Raw genomic sequence first — 17838 nt, 5'->3', positions numbered from 1 at the left:
CTCAAGCCATAACTTGAATTTGAGGATAATCATGTTTTTCTGATGGATTTTGGCCAATTTTTCTTTCCAGCTGATTTTCAGAAATGTGCTTGTATGAATCTGAAATGTGCCAGATATATGCAACTAAAAGCTTTTAAAAGGGATGAGGAGATTGAGCATGATTTGCAGTGATTTTGATGGTATCCTGGCTGTCTCTGAGTGCAGATCCAGGTCATTGAGCCTGAGCTTCCACAGCCAGTGCCCAGAAGATATGTTCTAGGCTTATGATAACATTTTATTATCTTGCTAACTATGCTGTTTTAAATGTGCATTTTATACTTGACTTCCTTTAGTAATGTTCTCTTTTGATTTTTTGTTAGCTTTGCTATGTTAAATGTGCATTCTGTAATTGACCTTCTTTGCAAAGTTTTATTTTGAAATCTTGAGACAATATTTTAGTCCCCTGCTAATTATGTTGCCTTGAATGTATACTTTGATATTTTAATGTGTTGTTAACCGTTTTGAGATTTTTTCATAAAAGTATGAAGTGGTATGTACATGAAACGAATGAAAAATGAATAAGAATATTATTATTATTATTATTATTATTATTATTATTATTAAATAGGACATCCCTATTTTCATTGGAGAAATGTTGGAGGGTACGTTGTCATTCTCCAAACATACTCATGAAAGCCACTCTGTTCACTAGATGCAAAGAGACATCAAAACAATGTTCCTCTGCCTCTCCTTGGAGATTACACGCCTTGGACCTGTCACAGTCTCAAGACATGAGCAGGCTCATATAGAGAGAGGTGCTCTTTTGGGTAGTTGGATCCCAAAGCCATTAAGGATTGGCAGTTCATCCAGTTAAACCAGGGTGGTAGTGTTTTGATATATTGCTGCGGGGAAGACATTGACACAGAAGCCACAGAATGCCCACATCAGATCAGATCTAAGGCAACTTGAGTCAACTGTTCTCCTTCAAAGAGCAGCTGGCCCCAATCCCTGTGGCAGGTCAGAAAAAGGACATAGGAGAAAGGTTCAGCCCTTTTTTTGTTTGACATGAAGGAGAAAATGTTGCATTTAGCTTCTGTGACTAAGACCTGCTGAATGCCCTACCCTTTCATGGACCAATTAAATCCTCCTTAATGCCATCTGAGCTCATGGCTGTCACCATGTAGCAAAAATGACCGCTCCACACATCAATGGGGGGCGACTTTTGCGTGGACGCGCACAACCCCCTGGCCCTAGAGGCGACTCCCTGGTAGTTCGGGGCTGTCATCGCCTTCCCAGGTAGGATGCCAGGGGTCTCCGCCTACCCAAGCCCAGCGTCCAATCCTGCCTGGGGAGGTGTTGCCAGGGGATGACCAGGTAAGGGGAGGGACTGTCTGGCTCACACAAGAGAATTTGAATCTTACCTCCAAGCACCAGTTGGTTCCAGATAAAATCCTCCTTAATGCCATCTGAGCTCATGGCTGTCACCATACCATGTAGCAATAAAAACCTTAAATTCATGAGAACATCAGAGCCCTCCTAGATCAGGCCAATGGCCCATCTAGACCAGCATCCTGTTCCCATGGTGGCCAGCCAACCAGATTCCTGTGAGAAACTCCCAAAAAGTACCTGAGTACAAGGGCCCTCTCCCCTCCCATGGCTGCTCTTCAGAAGCATCACTGCCTCCAACTGAATAAAATAAAATGCACATCTCAGAATAATTAGGACCCAAATGGAAGTAGCATAACAAACCATTTTGCCTACAACTCCACAAAATTGTCTTACCTGAAGATCCACAAACCATCTTGCCTTGAACTTCACAAACCATTGTGCTTGGAGCTCCGCAAACTATCTTCCCCGGAGCTCCATGGTTTCTTGGCGGATGCCCCATCAGTGGTACCTCGAGTTACAAACGCCTCAAGTTACAAACGCTTTGGGTTACAAACTCCGCTCACCTGGAAGAGTTACCTCGAGTTGAGAACTTTGCCCCAGGATGAGAACGGAAATCACAGCGGCAGCAAGAGGTCCCATTAGCCAAAGCACACCTCTAGTTCAGAGCAGTTTCAGGTTAAGAACGGACCTCCAGAACGAATTAAGTTCATAACTAGAGGTACGGTACCACTGTAACTGGAAAATTACATTGATAGGCTTTGAGACCTATCACAGGGTTTGCCTACAAAAATAATGAACAGGTGGTTCAGGTTAACTGGGCAAGACAACTGACTTCTAATGGCATTTGACTAACGAACCCAAAGTGTACTCATTAACGGTTCCTCATAACCCTGGGTGGAAATGACAAGCGAGGTGCCGCAGGGTTCTGTCCTGGGCCTGTTGTTGTTCAATGTCTTTATAAATGACTGGGATGAAGGAATTGAGGAGATGTTCATCAGTTTGCAGAAGACACCAAACTGGGAGAGGTAGCCAGTGCTGCAGAAGACAGAATCGGGATTCAAAATGACTGCAACAGATTGGAGAACTGGGCCCAAACGTACAAAATGAATTTCAATAGGGACAAATGTCAGGTTCTCCACTCAGGCAGGAAGAACCAACTGCACCAATAGGGGGACATCTGGCTTACTATAATAGCCACCTTTAAATATCTTATGGTCTGTCACATGAAAGAAGGAACAAGCTTGATTTCTCCCACTCTGGAGGGTAGGACTCGAACCCATGGCTTCAAGTTACAAGAAAGGAGATTCCAACTGAACATCAGGAAGACCCACTCATTCCCAACCTAATGCTTGAAGTCTAGGTAGGGTGGAGAGAGACCAACCACTTGATCTTTTGTGATTGCACCATCATTTGCTGTTTTTAGATGGCAACTGGGATGTGATTTGACCAAAACTAATGAGTGGGTTTATTTAACAGCCCCCACCATCCAGTTTCCCCTAAATAAAACTGAGCGGTGCCCTCCAACTCTGTGATGGAGCCCAGCAGGGCTCCATTAAGGACAAGCTAAATAAAAGCCAAATACATGAAGTTACATAAAGACCAACTACATTAAATTAAATGACGGCCAAATAGGTTAAATGGCCAAATAAATCTGAACAAAAGGCCCAAACTCTCAACCGCAAAAGAGGCTGTCTGTTGCTCCTTTCTTGGAGCTTCTGTTCTGGCATTGCTTTCTTGGTTCTTAGCCAGAGGAGGGCTTAGGCTCACTTTTGTTTGACTCGTCTTTTGATAGTACCGCATGTACGCATCAATTCCCATGGGTCCGAGAACATTTCTTGTTGTACCACAGGCACGCCTTGCAAAAATCTGACCTAACCCACTGAATTGGTTTGTATCAGATGCACAGGGAAACCAAAGAGGAATTTTGCCTAACCAAGCTTCAGTTCAGCAGGTAGGATCAGGTTTTCGCATGGAACACAGAGCAACAAGAAAAGCTCTCAGATACCAGGCAATTAATTGGTACACAATATACTCAAAATTATACTGGGCAGGGACCCAGGTGGCGCTGTGGGTTAAACCACAGAGTCTAGGGCTTGCTGATCAGAAGGTTGGCGGTTCGAATCCCTGCAACGGGGTGAGCTCCCATTGCTTGGTCCCAGCTCCTGCCCACCTACGGTAGTAGTTCGAAAGCACATCAAAGTGCAAGTAGAAAATACGGACCGCTCTGGCGGGAAGGTAAAAGCCGTTTCCGTGTGCTGCTCTGGTTCTCCAGAAGCAGCTTTGTCATGCTGGCCACATGACCCGGAAGCTGTCTGCGGACAAACGCCGGCTCCCTCGGCCTATAGAGCGAGATGAGCGCCGCAACCCCAGAGTCGGACATGACTGGACCTGATGGTCAGGGGCCCCTTTACCTTTACCTATACTCAAAATATGGGCCAAGCAAAAGTGTGCATGAGCCCTAAATTGGAAAAGATCTAAGGGGAATCACACCTCTTTATGGCTCCTTTTATTTACCCTCTACTCCCACTGTTTCCATGACATGCCCTTTTTATCAGTATCTGCACAGGAGAGTGTTGGTTCAGCCAATATTCCGTGTGCTGGCTAGATAGCCAGGGTTATATCTTTTTCTCGAGTGGAGGCTGGCAGGCACCTCCAATTTAAGGATTATGTCCTGAACTACACTGAATTTCTATATAACCTGGAGCAAGAGATGTAATCACACACTCTCTGCACTAGCTGTCCCACCTTCTTCAGGGTCCCTAATCTATAGTGCACTTAGTCAAATGGAACACAGATTCAGACCCTCCAACGGTCCTTATTTTCCAGGGGCAGCCCCAGATTTACAGAAGCCATCCCGGTTTCTGTTTTAATCCTGGAATGTCTCACTTTTTCTTAATGCTTTATTATGTTTTTTTACATGTTGGAAGGCACCCAGAGTGGTTGGGGAAACCCAGTTAGATGAGGAATGATAATAATAATAATAATAATAATAATAATAATAATAATAATAATAATATAGAGCACCCCTATTTTCATTGGAGAAATTTTGGAGAGTATGCCATCTGGTATTCAGTGCTTCTCCTACTAAGAGTAGACCCACTAATTTTTTTGTTTTGTTTGTTTGTTTGTTTGTGTTCTTACTTTTCACATGTCTTTGCATGAAAAGATCAATTACCAGAGTGGTTTAATGGGTGTCAGGCATGGAGAGTCCTCCTGTCCCTTCAGTAACTTCACAGATAAGAATGAATGAGCATTTGATATGATAGCACCATGTTGCAAGCACAAATGCACAGCTCTCCGCAAGGAGGGCAGTTGGCTAGTCTAAACCCTCCTTCTGACTCCCGCAGCAATTAAGGCGCCAACGGGAAGTTCCTCCCTCCCTCTGCCTCCTTTGCTCTCTGATACATTCAGACCTCCGAGTCTGTGGTGAAGGGGGGTGTCCCCCACATTCTCAAGTGACGTCTCGACTAGCTGCCCCCTCCCTTCTGGCTCTCTTGTCATTATCTCGTAACTGGGTGACTCCTCCCTAAGCTGTTCAGCTTCTGTCTCTCTCTCTCTGCTTCTGAACACTGTGGACAAGGGGGGAGACTCTTCCCCCTCCAACTCTCTGTCAGAGAGAAGCTGGTCTGTCATAGAATGCATTCCCCAGTCCTCGACGTCAGACCATTCCCTGACACTGGGGAACTCTGGGAAGTGTAGCTCTCTAATGGGAATAGGGGTCTCCTAGCAACCCTCAACCCCCTTAACAAACCACACCTCTCAGGATTCTTTGGGAGAAGCCACGACTATTTTAAGGACGCCGGTGGCGCTGTGGTCTACACCACAGAGCCTCTTGGGCTTGCTGATCGGAAGGTCGGGCTTTCGAATCCCCGTGATGGGGTGAGCTCCCGTTGCTTGGCCCCAGCTCCTGTCAACCTAGCAGTTTGAAAGCACGTCAAAGTGCAAGTAGATAAATAGGTACCGCTCCGGCGGGAAGGTAAAAGGCGTTTCCATGTGCGGCTCTGGTTTTGCCAAAAGCGGCTTAGTCATGCTGGCCACATGACCTGGAAAAACTGTCTGCGGACAAACGTCGGCTCCCTCGGCCAGTAAAGCGAGATGAGCGCCACAACCCCAGAGTCGTTCCTGACTGGACTTAACTGTCAGTGGTCCTTTACCTTTACTTTTACGACTGTTTAAAGTGGCATCACATTCCTCTAAATGTATTGTGCAGAGGGAGCCCAATTTAGGTCCATTGATTTCAATGCGTCTGATTAGGACTTAGTTGGACACCACCCAGAGTCAGCTGACACACCTGTAAAGATTGTGACCTCTCGGGGATTGGGGTGTCTATTTTTAGAACATTGCCACGTATCTTAGTCAAGGAGAAGATTGGCATGAAATTGCCCGCAGCCATCGCAGAAGCAGAGTCTAAGAAAGGAGTGGCATGGGGAAAATGTAGAAATGCATGATGAGCCTACTCCATTGTGTAAGGATGGAGTCATCCAGATTTACACACTGTATCCGGAGGCTGGGCTTGAGTAGAGGATAAAAAGCACTTGCCATTCCTGGAGCCACTTAATTCCTTCCAGCAGCGTCTCAGTGATCAATTGGGTAAGTCTCTTTCAGCTGACACTAAGGAACTGCATGGTGGTGGTTGTAACTAGTCAAAGGAGTAGTAGATGTCTCTTCCATGCTTTGGGCAAATCTGTTTTAGATAAGACTGTAATAGTAGCATGATACCAGCAAGGTGCAGTAGGTGTTGAAAATGTGATATCAGTCACAGACTATCAAAAGCCTTTTTTCTGCTAACAGTAAAATGTAGTGGTGGTGTTTCTCCTCAGCCTCATAGTACTCTACTACTCATAGTTGTACTGCTACTCCTAGTAATGTTAGTGTTAATGGGTTGTATCGAATGATAGTTCTATGTGTAGACCCACTGAAAGAATGGACTTTGGTCCATTGGTTTCAATGGGTCTACTCTAGCATTGGAGATGCAAGCCAACATTTCAGTCGTTCCTATAGTAGCAGGAGACAATCGGCTTTATTGCTTCTCAATTAATTAGAAATATTGTGTTTCTTGAGATCCTTCCCGCAACCTCTGAAAGTTCTTCCCCAGCCCCCTGCAGATTATCTGAATATTATCTGGCTGGTGCCATTCAAATTATCCTAGGAATATAATGACAGGGTGAATAGGAACTTGGATGAGGGGCACAAGATGGGGCAGGGCTGTAGCTCAGTGCTGGAGCCCCTGCTCTGCATGCAGAAGGTCCCAGGTTCAATCCCAGACATCTTAAGGTGGGGTCGGGCAAGACCTCTGCCTGAAACCCTGGAAAGCTGCTGCCAGTCAGTGTTGGCGGTACTGAGCTAGATGGACCAAGGTACTAACTGAGCATAAGGCCCCTGCACTCCCCTCCCTATAGCCACCTGCAAGACAATGCTGCTGTCCTATTGCATCCACACCAGGAAGAGAGTTCCAATGAATTCAGTGAAGCATTATCATTATAATGTTATATATAATTATAATGCTATACAGCATTCCCCCCCCCAATTATGTGGGGGCTACGTTCTGGGCTCTTGTGTGCATAACTGAAACTGCATAAAGTGGAGAGCATCCTCTAAAAAGTCTCCAAATGCCCTGAAAACACACAACCCAGTGGTCAAAGATCAAGGCAAAGAGGTGCGTCTTCAGCCTTCACCAAAAGCTGAAGTGAAGATGCCCTTCTTTGGGGAGGGAATTCCCCAGCCTTGGAGCTGCCTCAGAGAAGGCCCTCTCCTGGGTCACCACCCCCCTGAATTTCTGAGAGCGGTAGAACTATGAGATGGCCCCCTCTATTGATTTTAACAACATGGAGGGTTTGAGAAGGTGCTGGGTTTGGACTGCACTGGAGATGTCAAAATACCTGGGGCGTTGCATCCTCAAAGTAGCTTGTCATTACGTCAATGTTCCAAATTTGTCAATGTACCTCGTCCCTTATGTAAGTCTTGCTAATTGCTCATCCTCCCACAGTCGCTAGTTATCAGGTACAGTCCCCAATTTACATATTCGATGTACTGGGTGGAACATGTTCTCCCTTTTCCTTCCAGGGGAAGAATGATTGGGGGAAATAGCAGGATGATCTTAACATGTTTGCTAGTTCCGGTGGCTAAAGCTGCCATTTTGCAGGTCTTTCCACCACCCTTCCAGGTCTTTAGGAGTTTCATTCCGGGGGAGGGGGGGCACAGGGTTGTATCTAACATTAGAAACACTACTTGTGGACCCCTTGAAATTAATGGACATGATTACTGAGGTCCATTGATTTCAATTAGTTTTATCCAGTGTTAGTTCTACTGAGAGTAGAGCCATTGAACATGATGGACGTGACTGGCTTAAGTCGATTAAATTCAATGGGTCTACCATGTAGTTGGATGAAACTAATTATTTCCTTGAAATACATCACTGATGTACAAAAGAGAGGACCTTCTTTGTGCTGGCTCCCAGATTCTGAAATATCCTCCTGGGGGAGGGATGCCTGTTGCCAATACTATGCTCTTTTCAGCACCAGGTTAAAACTTTTTAAAATTCACTCAGCCATTTTAGATTATGCTTTTATTAGTTGATAGGGTGATTTTATTCACCCTGCGTTTTATTGTTTTGTTGTTATTATTTGCATGACTAACTTAGACCCATTCAATTCAATGGGTTGTATCCAATGTTAGTTGTACTCAGCATAGACACTTTGAAATCAATGGATGGGCCCTTGTCTGAAATCTTTGGAGAGACTCTGTCAATAATTGTAGACATACAATTGGTTTAGATTTGTGTGTGTGATGGTATTTCTGAATGACAGGTGAAATCCATTCTTTCTTACCTGCAGGCTTTCTGGAACGTCAGTAGAAATGGCTTCATTCAATAACCAGCAGCAGCGCAAACAGACAACCACCTTGCCACCTGCACTGTGCAAAACAGCACCAGAACCGATGCCATGCTCTCAGCCAACAACATGTCCTCAGGAGAAGCCTCCCTGCAAGGAGACACCAGTAGTGGTCATCCCAACTCCATGCCTTCAGCCAACACCATGTCAAGAGAAGCCTCCATGCAATGAGCCATCAGTAGTGGTTGTCCCAACTCCTTGCCCTCAGCCAACACCGTGTCCTCAACAAAAGCAGCCATGCAAAGAGCCACCAGTAGTGATTTGTCCAACTCCATGCGCTCAGCCAACACCATGTCCTCGGGAGAAGCCTCCCTGCAAAGAGGCACCAGTAGTGGTTGTCCCAACTCCATGCCCTCAGCCAACACCATGTCAAGAGAAGCCTCCTTGCAAGGAGCCACCAGTAGTGGTCATCCCAACTCCATGCCCTCAGCCAACACCGTGTCCTCAACAAAAGCAGCCATGCAGAGAGCCACCAGTAGTGATTTGTCCAACTCCATGCCCTCAGCCAACACCATGTCCTCAGGAGAAGCCTCCCTGCAAAGAGACACCAGTAGTGGTCGTCCCAACTCCATGCCCTCAGCCAACACCATGTCAAGAGAAGCCTCCATGCAAGGAACCACCAGTAGTGGTCGTCCCAACTCCTTGCCCTCAGCCAACACCATGTCCTCAACAAAAGCAGCCATGCAAAGAGCCACCAGTAGTGATTTGTCCAACTCCATGCCCTCAGCCAACACCATGTCCTCAGGAGAAGCCTCCCTGCAAGGAGACACCAGTAGTGGTCATCCCAACTCCATGCCCTCAGCCAACACCATGTCAAGAGAAGCCTCCCTGCAAGGAGCCACCAGTAGTGGTCGTCCCAACTCCATGCCCTCAGCCAACACCATGTCAAGAGAAGCCCCCATGCAAAGAGACACCAGTAGTGGTCGTCCCAACTCCATGCCCAGAGAAGCAGCCTCCCTGCAAGGAGCCAACCACTGTCCCATGTTGCCCACCTGAGGCAAAATGCCCACCCCCTTGCGATCAACAGCAGAAGAAGCAACCTTGCCAGTGGCCTCACCAGCAGAAGTAAGCAAGCATGAGAAAACAACAACAACAGCAGCACAGGAAGTCAGCATGATCAACACATCCAGCTCACAACCTGCAGCTTTCAATATACCTCATCCTTTTTGTTTATTTAAATTCCTTTAAAAACCTTTCTGTTAAAATATTTCCCATGTTGTTCTCCATATGATAAGTATAGTAAACACCATAATTGCCACCAGCAAGTTACATTTACATTGCTTCAAGAGGAAGTGTTTTGGAATTAGTCTGCCAAATTTGGCTTTTGGTGGAGATGCAATGAACCCTCGTGGACGCCTCAGATGGCAAACGTACCTCAAATCTCCCCTGATTTACCCAGTGTAGCACAGTACTCTCTTCTGTGATGGAGGACACTGTCCTGTTGTCAGTACTGAAGCAAAATTCAACTGTTAGTTTGGTTGGATTCTGTACAAGGGATAGGAGAAACCATCTCATCCTTTCCTTGGTATCCCTGTTTCTTTAATATTTATTATTGCTTAATGATTATATTGTTGATCATCCAGTTCTTAAAATAGGGACGACCCCTGCCATATAAGTCCCATCCCACCTAGAATGGTGAAATGAATACCAGTTGCCGGAGAATAGGTGTGGAAGAAGGCTGTTGAACTCATGCTCTAATTGTTGGCTTCCCTAAGGAATTTGATTGACTAGTGTGGGAAGCAGGGGGCTGAAGTAGGTTTGATCCAGTAGGGTTTTCCTTACATTCATGAGTGAATCCCATTTCCTGCACATGCTTTTCCATATCCACCCACCCCAAATGGTTAGTAGGCAAGTAGCGAGGACTGTTTCTGTCTTCATTAAATGCATCCTTATTGAGATGTTGGCAGAGAATGTAATAATCAGAGCTTCTCATCTGAGGCGACACATCAAACTTCAAAAAGATATTGTTCCCAGTGATGCTCGAGTATTATTTTACTGAGAATTTAATTAAGGTAATTGACACAAAAGGAAGCTGATTTTATTGGATGGCTTTTGTGCCATGATTGCGAAGGGGTAATCATGGCATCACCAGGAAGCTGATGACATGTCCCAAATCTTATCTGTTTATTATTCATCTGTTTGTATATTCTTCTGGGATTAAATGGATTGTTCCTAAATCTCTGAACTTCTGAAATACAAATAAAAAGCCTCAACATGAATTTGAATTTGGAGATTTGTTTTTGGTGGGGAATATGACTGTATGAAGGGCAGTATAAAAATACCTATATAAAATAAATTAAGAATGTGCAAGATAAGCCTTCCCCAATCCCTCCAGAAGATTCCAACTTGCCCAAAAAGCTCAATAACTTTGGGCAAAACTTTTTATATGTATAGAAAAGCTCAACTTTTCACTTCTTGGAATATGACAACCCCGCTGTTTGGACAAGACCACAATTAATGGTATAACAATTGGTTTAGCACCGCATTGATGCCAGCAAACATTAGAGGGGAGGTCTGTAACTGAGTTACAGCCTGCTTTGCATGCAAACGGCTCCAGGTTCAATCCCCGGCATCTCCAGGTAAGGGCTGAGAAGGGCACCCTGCCTCAAACCCTGGAGAGGCGCTGCTAGTCAGAGTAAACAATATTGGGTTAGATGGAGCAAAGGCAGCTTCCCATGTCCCAATCAACCCCAGCCAGTATAGCCAATGGTCAGGGATGGTGGGAGTCATTGTGAAAGGGGAGAATCTGCAAAATGAAAATTTCACCCACATGTTTCCTTGGTCACTTCATGATGCAGCTTTGCTTGCACCAAAGCTTGCACATCACCATGCGGGGATAAGCATGGTCAACTGCATGGGGAAGTGTAGAGAAGCAGGGTGGGTAGCATGGGCAAGCAGAGTCAATTGCATGGGAAGAATACAACCAATGGCATGGGACAGTGGGCACCAGGCTGGGTTTTTCCAGCCACTCTGGGCAGCTCCCAATAGAATCTGAAAAACATTTTAAAACATCAAACATTAAAAACTTCCCTATACAGGGTTGCCTTCAGATGTCTGTTTGACTTCCAAAATGTTCGAAAACCAAGGGGCAGCTTCTGATTGGCAACAGAAACAATGCCGACAGCCAAAACAGACATTCGGCTTCTGAAAAACGTTCACAAACCAGAACACTTACTTTCAAGTTTGTGGTGTTCGGGAGCTGATTTGTTTGTCAACTGAGCCATTTGGGAACCAAGGTACCGCTGTACCTTAGTTTAGAAAGGATTAAAAGACTCGGAGTCACTGTGTCCATGTCAAATAGAACCAAGAGATGTTGTATTACACTTTGGTGACTTCCAGTCCTGGATTCCTTTCAACTCCTATCATCTCATACTCTCCTGATGAAAACCGGGAGGCGAGAGTGTGGCGGCAAAATTTGCAAAGGAAGAAAGCTGACAACTGGCTTCTTTGTTTGTGCTGGGTTCCAGGAAGACTCCACCGAACTACCCAAACCTGCTCAACCACTATGTCTTCCAAATTCTTAATTGCATCTCCCTTTCTTTCTAAGAATGGACAAGTATGGACAGCAATTCTTACATTTTGGCTTGAGAGACGCCTAGCCTCTTAAGCATTAGCCATAGCAGCATTAATTGCTTTGCACAGCATCATTAATGGATATAGGCCAGGGGTTCCCAAACTGGGCAGTAGAGCCACAGGGTGGCTGTGGGGTTACCTAAGGGAGGTACTAAGAGACAAGAGGGCAGCAGGGGATGCTGGAAGTGTGATTGACTATCAGACTTTGAAAAGCTGCTCTCACTGGATCAAGTTCATCCATTGTTATTTTTAAATTAACTAAACTGAGTAGTTTTCACTGGGTTTTGAATAAATATGCAATTAGTTGCTGCTGTTAAGAATTTGCATTATTATATTCTTTAGTGGGTCATGCAAGCCGCTATTCTGATTAACACTTTTTTTTTCATAGGGTAGGGGAAGAGGCACCAGGTATGAGTTGGGCTGTGGCCCCAAACAGTTTGGGAACCACTAGTAGAGGCCCTTGGCAGAGTAATATCAGCAAAAAATGTCCTCCAGGATTAAAAGTCCTCCCACTAACAGATTGGATTTTTAAGATCGCAGAAGGGAAGTTCGTCCCTAGCAAAGATTTGTTTTTTGCTGTCTGATGCAAAGAAGTATATATCCTTCAGAATATAGCTGCCAAGTCTCCCACTGAAAAAATGTGGGATCAGCAGCGGCACGGCACCGGAAGTTGCTTCTACGCATGTCCGGATATGCATAGAAGCAACTTCCGGTGCTGCTCTGCCCGATTTCTGGTGCCCAGACATGGGCAGAGCGGAACCCGAAATGGAGCCTCCCTGGCAGGTAGGAAATCCAGGGGATTTCTGGGATTTTTTTCTATTCAGGATAACAGCGAGAAACGGATTAAAATCCGGGGGGTTTCCCACGAAAAACGGGAGACTTGGCAGCTATGTTCAGAATATCTAGATTTATTGCTAAGCCTCTACAAATCTGTGCTATTAAACCTAAAGCAGGTACTGTATGAGAAATGATTTATCCAGTGCTTTTTTCCTGGGGGGACACAGGAGTACGCATACCCCTAAACATTTTGTGAATCTTGGTACTTTTGTCCATTTACTGTATTTATTTTCTCTGATTTGAACTATAAAATGGTTATTTTCTTGTGTCAAAATCAGAGTATCCCTAAACATTTTTTAGGGGGGAAAGCACTGGATTTATCCTTTAAAGATTAAGGAGCAGAAATGTCAATCTCTGTTGTTGTTGTTGTTGTTGATGATGATGATGATGATGTTACCTGCTAAAACACAATAAACTAACTGACTGACCAACTGAAATGATGTCTGTGTTCTATGGAGCTTACAGAATTCTCATAGGCAATTTTTGGTTTTTGGAAATATGTATATGAGGGAACACGAGTGGTGCTGTGGTCTAAACCACTGAACCTAGGGCTTGCTGATCAGAAGGTCGGCGGTTTGGATCCCTGCGACGGGGTGAGCTCCTGTTGCTCCGTCCCTGCTCCTGTCAACCTAGCAGTTCAAAAGCACATCAAAGTGCAAGTAGATAAATAGGTGGGGAGGTAAACGGCATTTCCGTGTGCTGCTCTGGTTTCTCCAGAAGCGGCTTAGTCATGCTGGCCACATGATCTGGAAGCTGTCTGCGGACAAACTCCGGCTCCCTCAGCCTACTTCAGATACACTTTGTTTTTTGGAACAGAGAGGAAGCTTTCAGGTACCCTGAATGTTTCCTCATAGACATCACTTTCTTTGCTCCAGGGTGTCTATAGTTTATCATCTGCTTGGGCACCAAATTTGGCACATAGCTGTAAATTTCCTGCATTAGGAAGGTATTAGACCACATGACCGCTGAGGACTCTTCCAGCTCCATGATTCTAGGATTGCTGACTGCACATCATTGGGTGCCGGGATGTGAGGAATGTGTGAAATGGATGGAGCATGTGTAAAAGGTAAAGGTAAAGGGCCCCTAGATGGTTAAGTCCAGTCAAAGACGACTATGGGGTTGCAGTGCTCATCTTGCTTTCAGTCCAAGGGAGCCAGTGTTTTCTACAGACAGCTTTCCGGGTCATGTGGCCAGCAGGACTAAACCGCTTCTGGTGCAACGGAACATCGTGACAGAAACCAGAGCGCACGGAAATGCCATTCACCTTCCTGCCACATTGGTACCTATTTATCTACTTACACTTTTGAACTGCTAGGTTGGCACTAGCTGGGACAGAGCAACGGGAGCTCACTCCGTTGCAGGGATTCGAACCACCAACCTTCCGATCGGCAAGCCCAAGAGGCTCAGTGGTTTAGACCACAGTGCCACCCACGTCCGGAGCATGTGTAGTACCTGATGCTTCACATAATAGGGGAGAGCGGGAGAACGGTATAGAGTTGAAGTCTAGCTAAGGCCACTTTCACACCATACATTTAAAGCACGATGATACCTCTTGAAGCTGTCATGGCTTCCCACAAATAATGAGAACTATAGTTTGCTAAGCGTACTGAGAGGTACTAGGAAACTCATATTCCTCTTCCAGTGCTACAATTCCCAAAGATCCCTCTGAAGAGGGATTGGGTGTTAAGCCACCCTGGGCATTGGGCTGGCACTGCAAGGCTGCAATAGCAATATAGGGATTTGCCTTATACCAAGTCAGACCATTGGTTCATCCAGCTCAGCGTTGTCTTCACTGACTGGCAGTGGATGCCCAGGGTTTCAGACCTAGAGATGCCAGGGATTGTGACCTGAGACCTCTGCATGCAAGGGAGATTTTCTACAGCTGAGCCACATCCCTTTCCTAATGTTGGACTAGGCAAGCTGTTGGTCTGATCCAGCAAGGCTCTAATGTTGTTGCTTTTTCTTTGGAAAAAAACAACAACAGTAAAACTTCTTAGCAAGGCTCCACGCATTGCTACCAGCTGAAACCTCTAATGGTTCAAAAGGTCTGAAATATCTTTAAATCTCAGATACTTAACATCAGTTCAGTCACTGACCTAGCTTTGCTACGAATGCTGACAGAGTGGATCAGAATCAGAGGAGCTGTGGGATCGGGTGTGAGTGTTGACAAATCTGGGGTCTGGGATGCCCTTAAGTCCTTTGGCGTGTTTAGAGTAGCTCTTTTGGTGTGGATAAAGCCACCATTTGGTGCATCTAGAACAGTCCTTTGGTGTGGTTACAGCATCCCTTTGGTGTGCCTAGAATAGCTGTTTTGTAGGGCTAGAAAAGCTCACTGGTATGTTTAAAGGTAAAGGTAAAGGGACCCCTGACCATTAGGTCCGGACGCAGACGACTCTGGGGTTGCAGTGCTCATCTCTCATTATTGGCCGAGGGAGCCGGCGTACAGCTTCCGGGTCATGTGGCCAGCATGACAAAGCCGCTTCTGGCGAACAGGGCAGCACACGGAAACGCCATTTACCTTCCCACTGTAGCGGTACCTATTTATCTACTTGCACTTTGACGTGCTTTCGAACTGGTATGTTTAGAACAGCCCTATAATGTTTCTAGAACAGTGCTCTGTTGTGCTTAGAACAGCCCCTTTGTTGTATCTAGAACTGCCCTTTGCTGTGCTTCAAAGAGTCCTTTGGTGTGTTTGCAGAAGCCCTTTGGGTTTCATACACATGAAACCATACCATACCATATAACATACACATGAAATCGACCTAGCAGAAGGAAGATAGATCTGTGCTGAATCAAAGAATGACATAAAGAACAAAGAGAAACAGATGTGGGCAGCTGACTGCAGGAAGCATTTTATTGATATGCTTTCATTTCTGGAAGACTGCGTTGGCTGCGAGGGATAGAATCATGGAACCGTAGAGCTGAGACGGACCCAAAGTCCAACCACCCGCAATGCAGGAACCACGGCTTCAGCACTGTTTCCCTTGCTGGAAGTCTTGATGGTGGTGCTGGTGGTGCTGGTGATGAGAGCCGTCATCCTTGGCTGAGTGGCAGTGGCCTTGGCTTCCACCACCAGACCCGTGGCAGGGATCCACCTGCCCTTGGCACGGATTCCCAGGGCACTGAGGTTCAACCTGCCCCTGGCACGGTGGCAGTGGGCCCGTCTTCCCGCATCCTGAAGATGGAACCCCGCAGGAGGTCGGTGGGCAGGAAGTAGGCTGCTTACACTGCTGCGACATCGTCTTCCGTGTGATTTCGGGAGACCTGAAATGAAAGCAGGCTTTAAGTTCCAGCAGCTCTCAGTCCCAGGCAGGGATCTAGGTCTTGACATAAGTCACCTTGGAACTAAGGGTCTCCTTAAGGAAATGAGTGAGTCCCAGTTATGTTGCAACGGGCCCCAGATCTCCTGCTTACTCCCTCTTGGGGAAAGAAATTAAATTATCTTTGTTTACAGGGGGCAATGTTGGTGAGACACCCCCCCCCCACAGCCACGCACTTGTAAAGGGCCGTAGCTCAGCAGAAAAACATCTGCCAAAGCTACAGATGCCCAAGGGTGGAATGGAAAGCTGGTGCTCCATCAGCAAGCTATGGTCTTTCCCTGAAAAATAAAGCTCACCCACACTTCCACTTGTCCCACCACTTTCCTTGTGAAAGCACGCTCTTTACCACTGAATCACAGCAAACAACAGTTGAGTTTTCTGCAGAATGATGTTTGCTCCAGTTCAACAGCAAAGAGTAAGAATTTCCAAGCAAAGTAACAGGGCACATAAAAAAGCTCTTGGAGGTTCTGAAAATCCTCAAGGTTCTGAAAAAAAGAGCTGATTTAAATAGGAAGCCAGGGCTGTCTTAAGCATATGTGGCGCCGGGGTGCAAACATCCTCCTGGCACCCCCCCACACACACACCAGCTTGCCCAGTCCCAGGCGCATAGGAGGGCGGAGCTGGCCCGCCGCCTCAGTGTCTCGCTGGCTTGGTCGCCCCCGAACTCGCAGCGCAGAGCCACCCACAGCAGAAGAGCCCACCGTGACGCTCCGACCAAAGGGCAGGCTCTTCCTCAGACTCAACTCTCGGGCTCCAGACTCTCAGCCTGGCACCCCTTAGAGCCCGGCACCTGGGTGCCCCGCACCCCTAGCACCTATGGGTAAGACGGCCCTGTGGGAAGCTGCCTTATACCAAGATAGAGCACTGCACTGTCTAGCTCAGCATCATCCACACTGACTGGCAGCAACTCTCCAAGATTTCAAGCTGAGAGTCTTTCCCCGGCATCACTGGAGATGCCACAGGTTGAACTGGGGACCTTTTGCATGCAAAGTAGATGCTGTACAATGGGTTGGGTTACTGTGTTCTGTACAAAATTCAGAAGCAAAAGAGACAGTGGTGGGTTTGCAGTGTAGCAGCACAGCTTCAGAAACCAATTCTAGCGATGGGGGAAGAAGTGGAATTGCTTATTAAACCAGTAGGAAGTCAACCTTTAAAATTCATGCATTTCTGAATTTTGCAATGCCAAGATCTCCAACAGCAAAATGGGTACAAAAACATAAATAAATGTACACAAGGAAAATATTTTGGTAAAAATAGGATATGAAAAAACATTACATTGGCGGGAAATGCTTGCAAATATCTGCATCCATTTTGCACATGTGTAAGGGATTTTCATGTGGATTTAAAAAAACAAAACAAAATTTCAAACTGCTGCAGAAAAAAGGGGGGGCAGAATGAGAAACAGAGAAACCAAAATCAAAAGATTCATCTATGCCTAAGCCATTGTGTTTCAACTTTTCAATGTCTGACAAGAAAATTCCACCCGGCCTATGCAGACAAGTAAGAAGACACCTGAGCTCGTTTCTGTTTCTTCTACTTCTATGAAATAGCAGTATATCTAATTTTTAAAATAAATTAATTAACCCAGGTAGAAATTTGGGAGGAGAAGAATTACAGCTGCATTCTTACTCAAAAGTAACTGCTCTATTTTGGAACCAACCACAGCTAAGTAAACTGGTATTGTTCGCTCTCCTGAGATTAAGATTCAGAAAGTCATAAATTTCAGAAACTGGCATGCGGCCTCCAGCTCTGGGGACAGAGCCTAGACCTACTGGCCATGCTCTCTTTTCTTCCATGAAATGGCAGGAAGAAGCCGACAAAAAAGTTTTCCTTATCAGCACGGGGAAATT

At 45.9% G+C, this 17838-nt stretch overlaps 1 protein-coding gene across 1 annotated transcript; it reads left to right on the top strand.

The window, feature by feature from the left end:
* The first annotated feature begins 5933 nt into the window (after positions 1–5933).
* Positions 5934–9599, top strand: LOC118076388 (cell surface glycoprotein 1-like). Its single transcript, XM_035099102.2, has 2 exons — positions 5934–5958; positions 8202–9599. The coding sequence occupies exon 2, from the start codon at positions 8224–8226 to the stop codon at positions 9325–9327; it is 1104 nt and encodes a 367-aa protein (XP_034954993.2). The 5' UTR covers positions 5934–5958; positions 8202–8223; the 3' UTR covers positions 9328–9599.
* Positions 9600–17838: the final 8239 nt, after the last annotated feature.

This window comes from Zootoca vivipara, chromosome 17, assembly GCF_963506605.1.
Source record: "Zootoca vivipara chromosome 17, rZooViv1.1, whole genome shotgun sequence".
Lineage (NCBI taxonomy): Eukaryota > Metazoa > Chordata > Lepidosauria > Squamata > Lacertidae > Zootoca > Zootoca vivipara.
Note: the sequence above shows the minus strand (reverse complement) of the source record. Positions and strands in the feature narration are given on the sequence as shown.

Coding starts and splice junctions, on each gene's coding strand:
- LOC118076388 (XM_035099102.2), top strand. CDS start 8,224: ATGGCTTCATTCAATAACCAGCAGCAGCGCAAACAGACAACCACCTTG.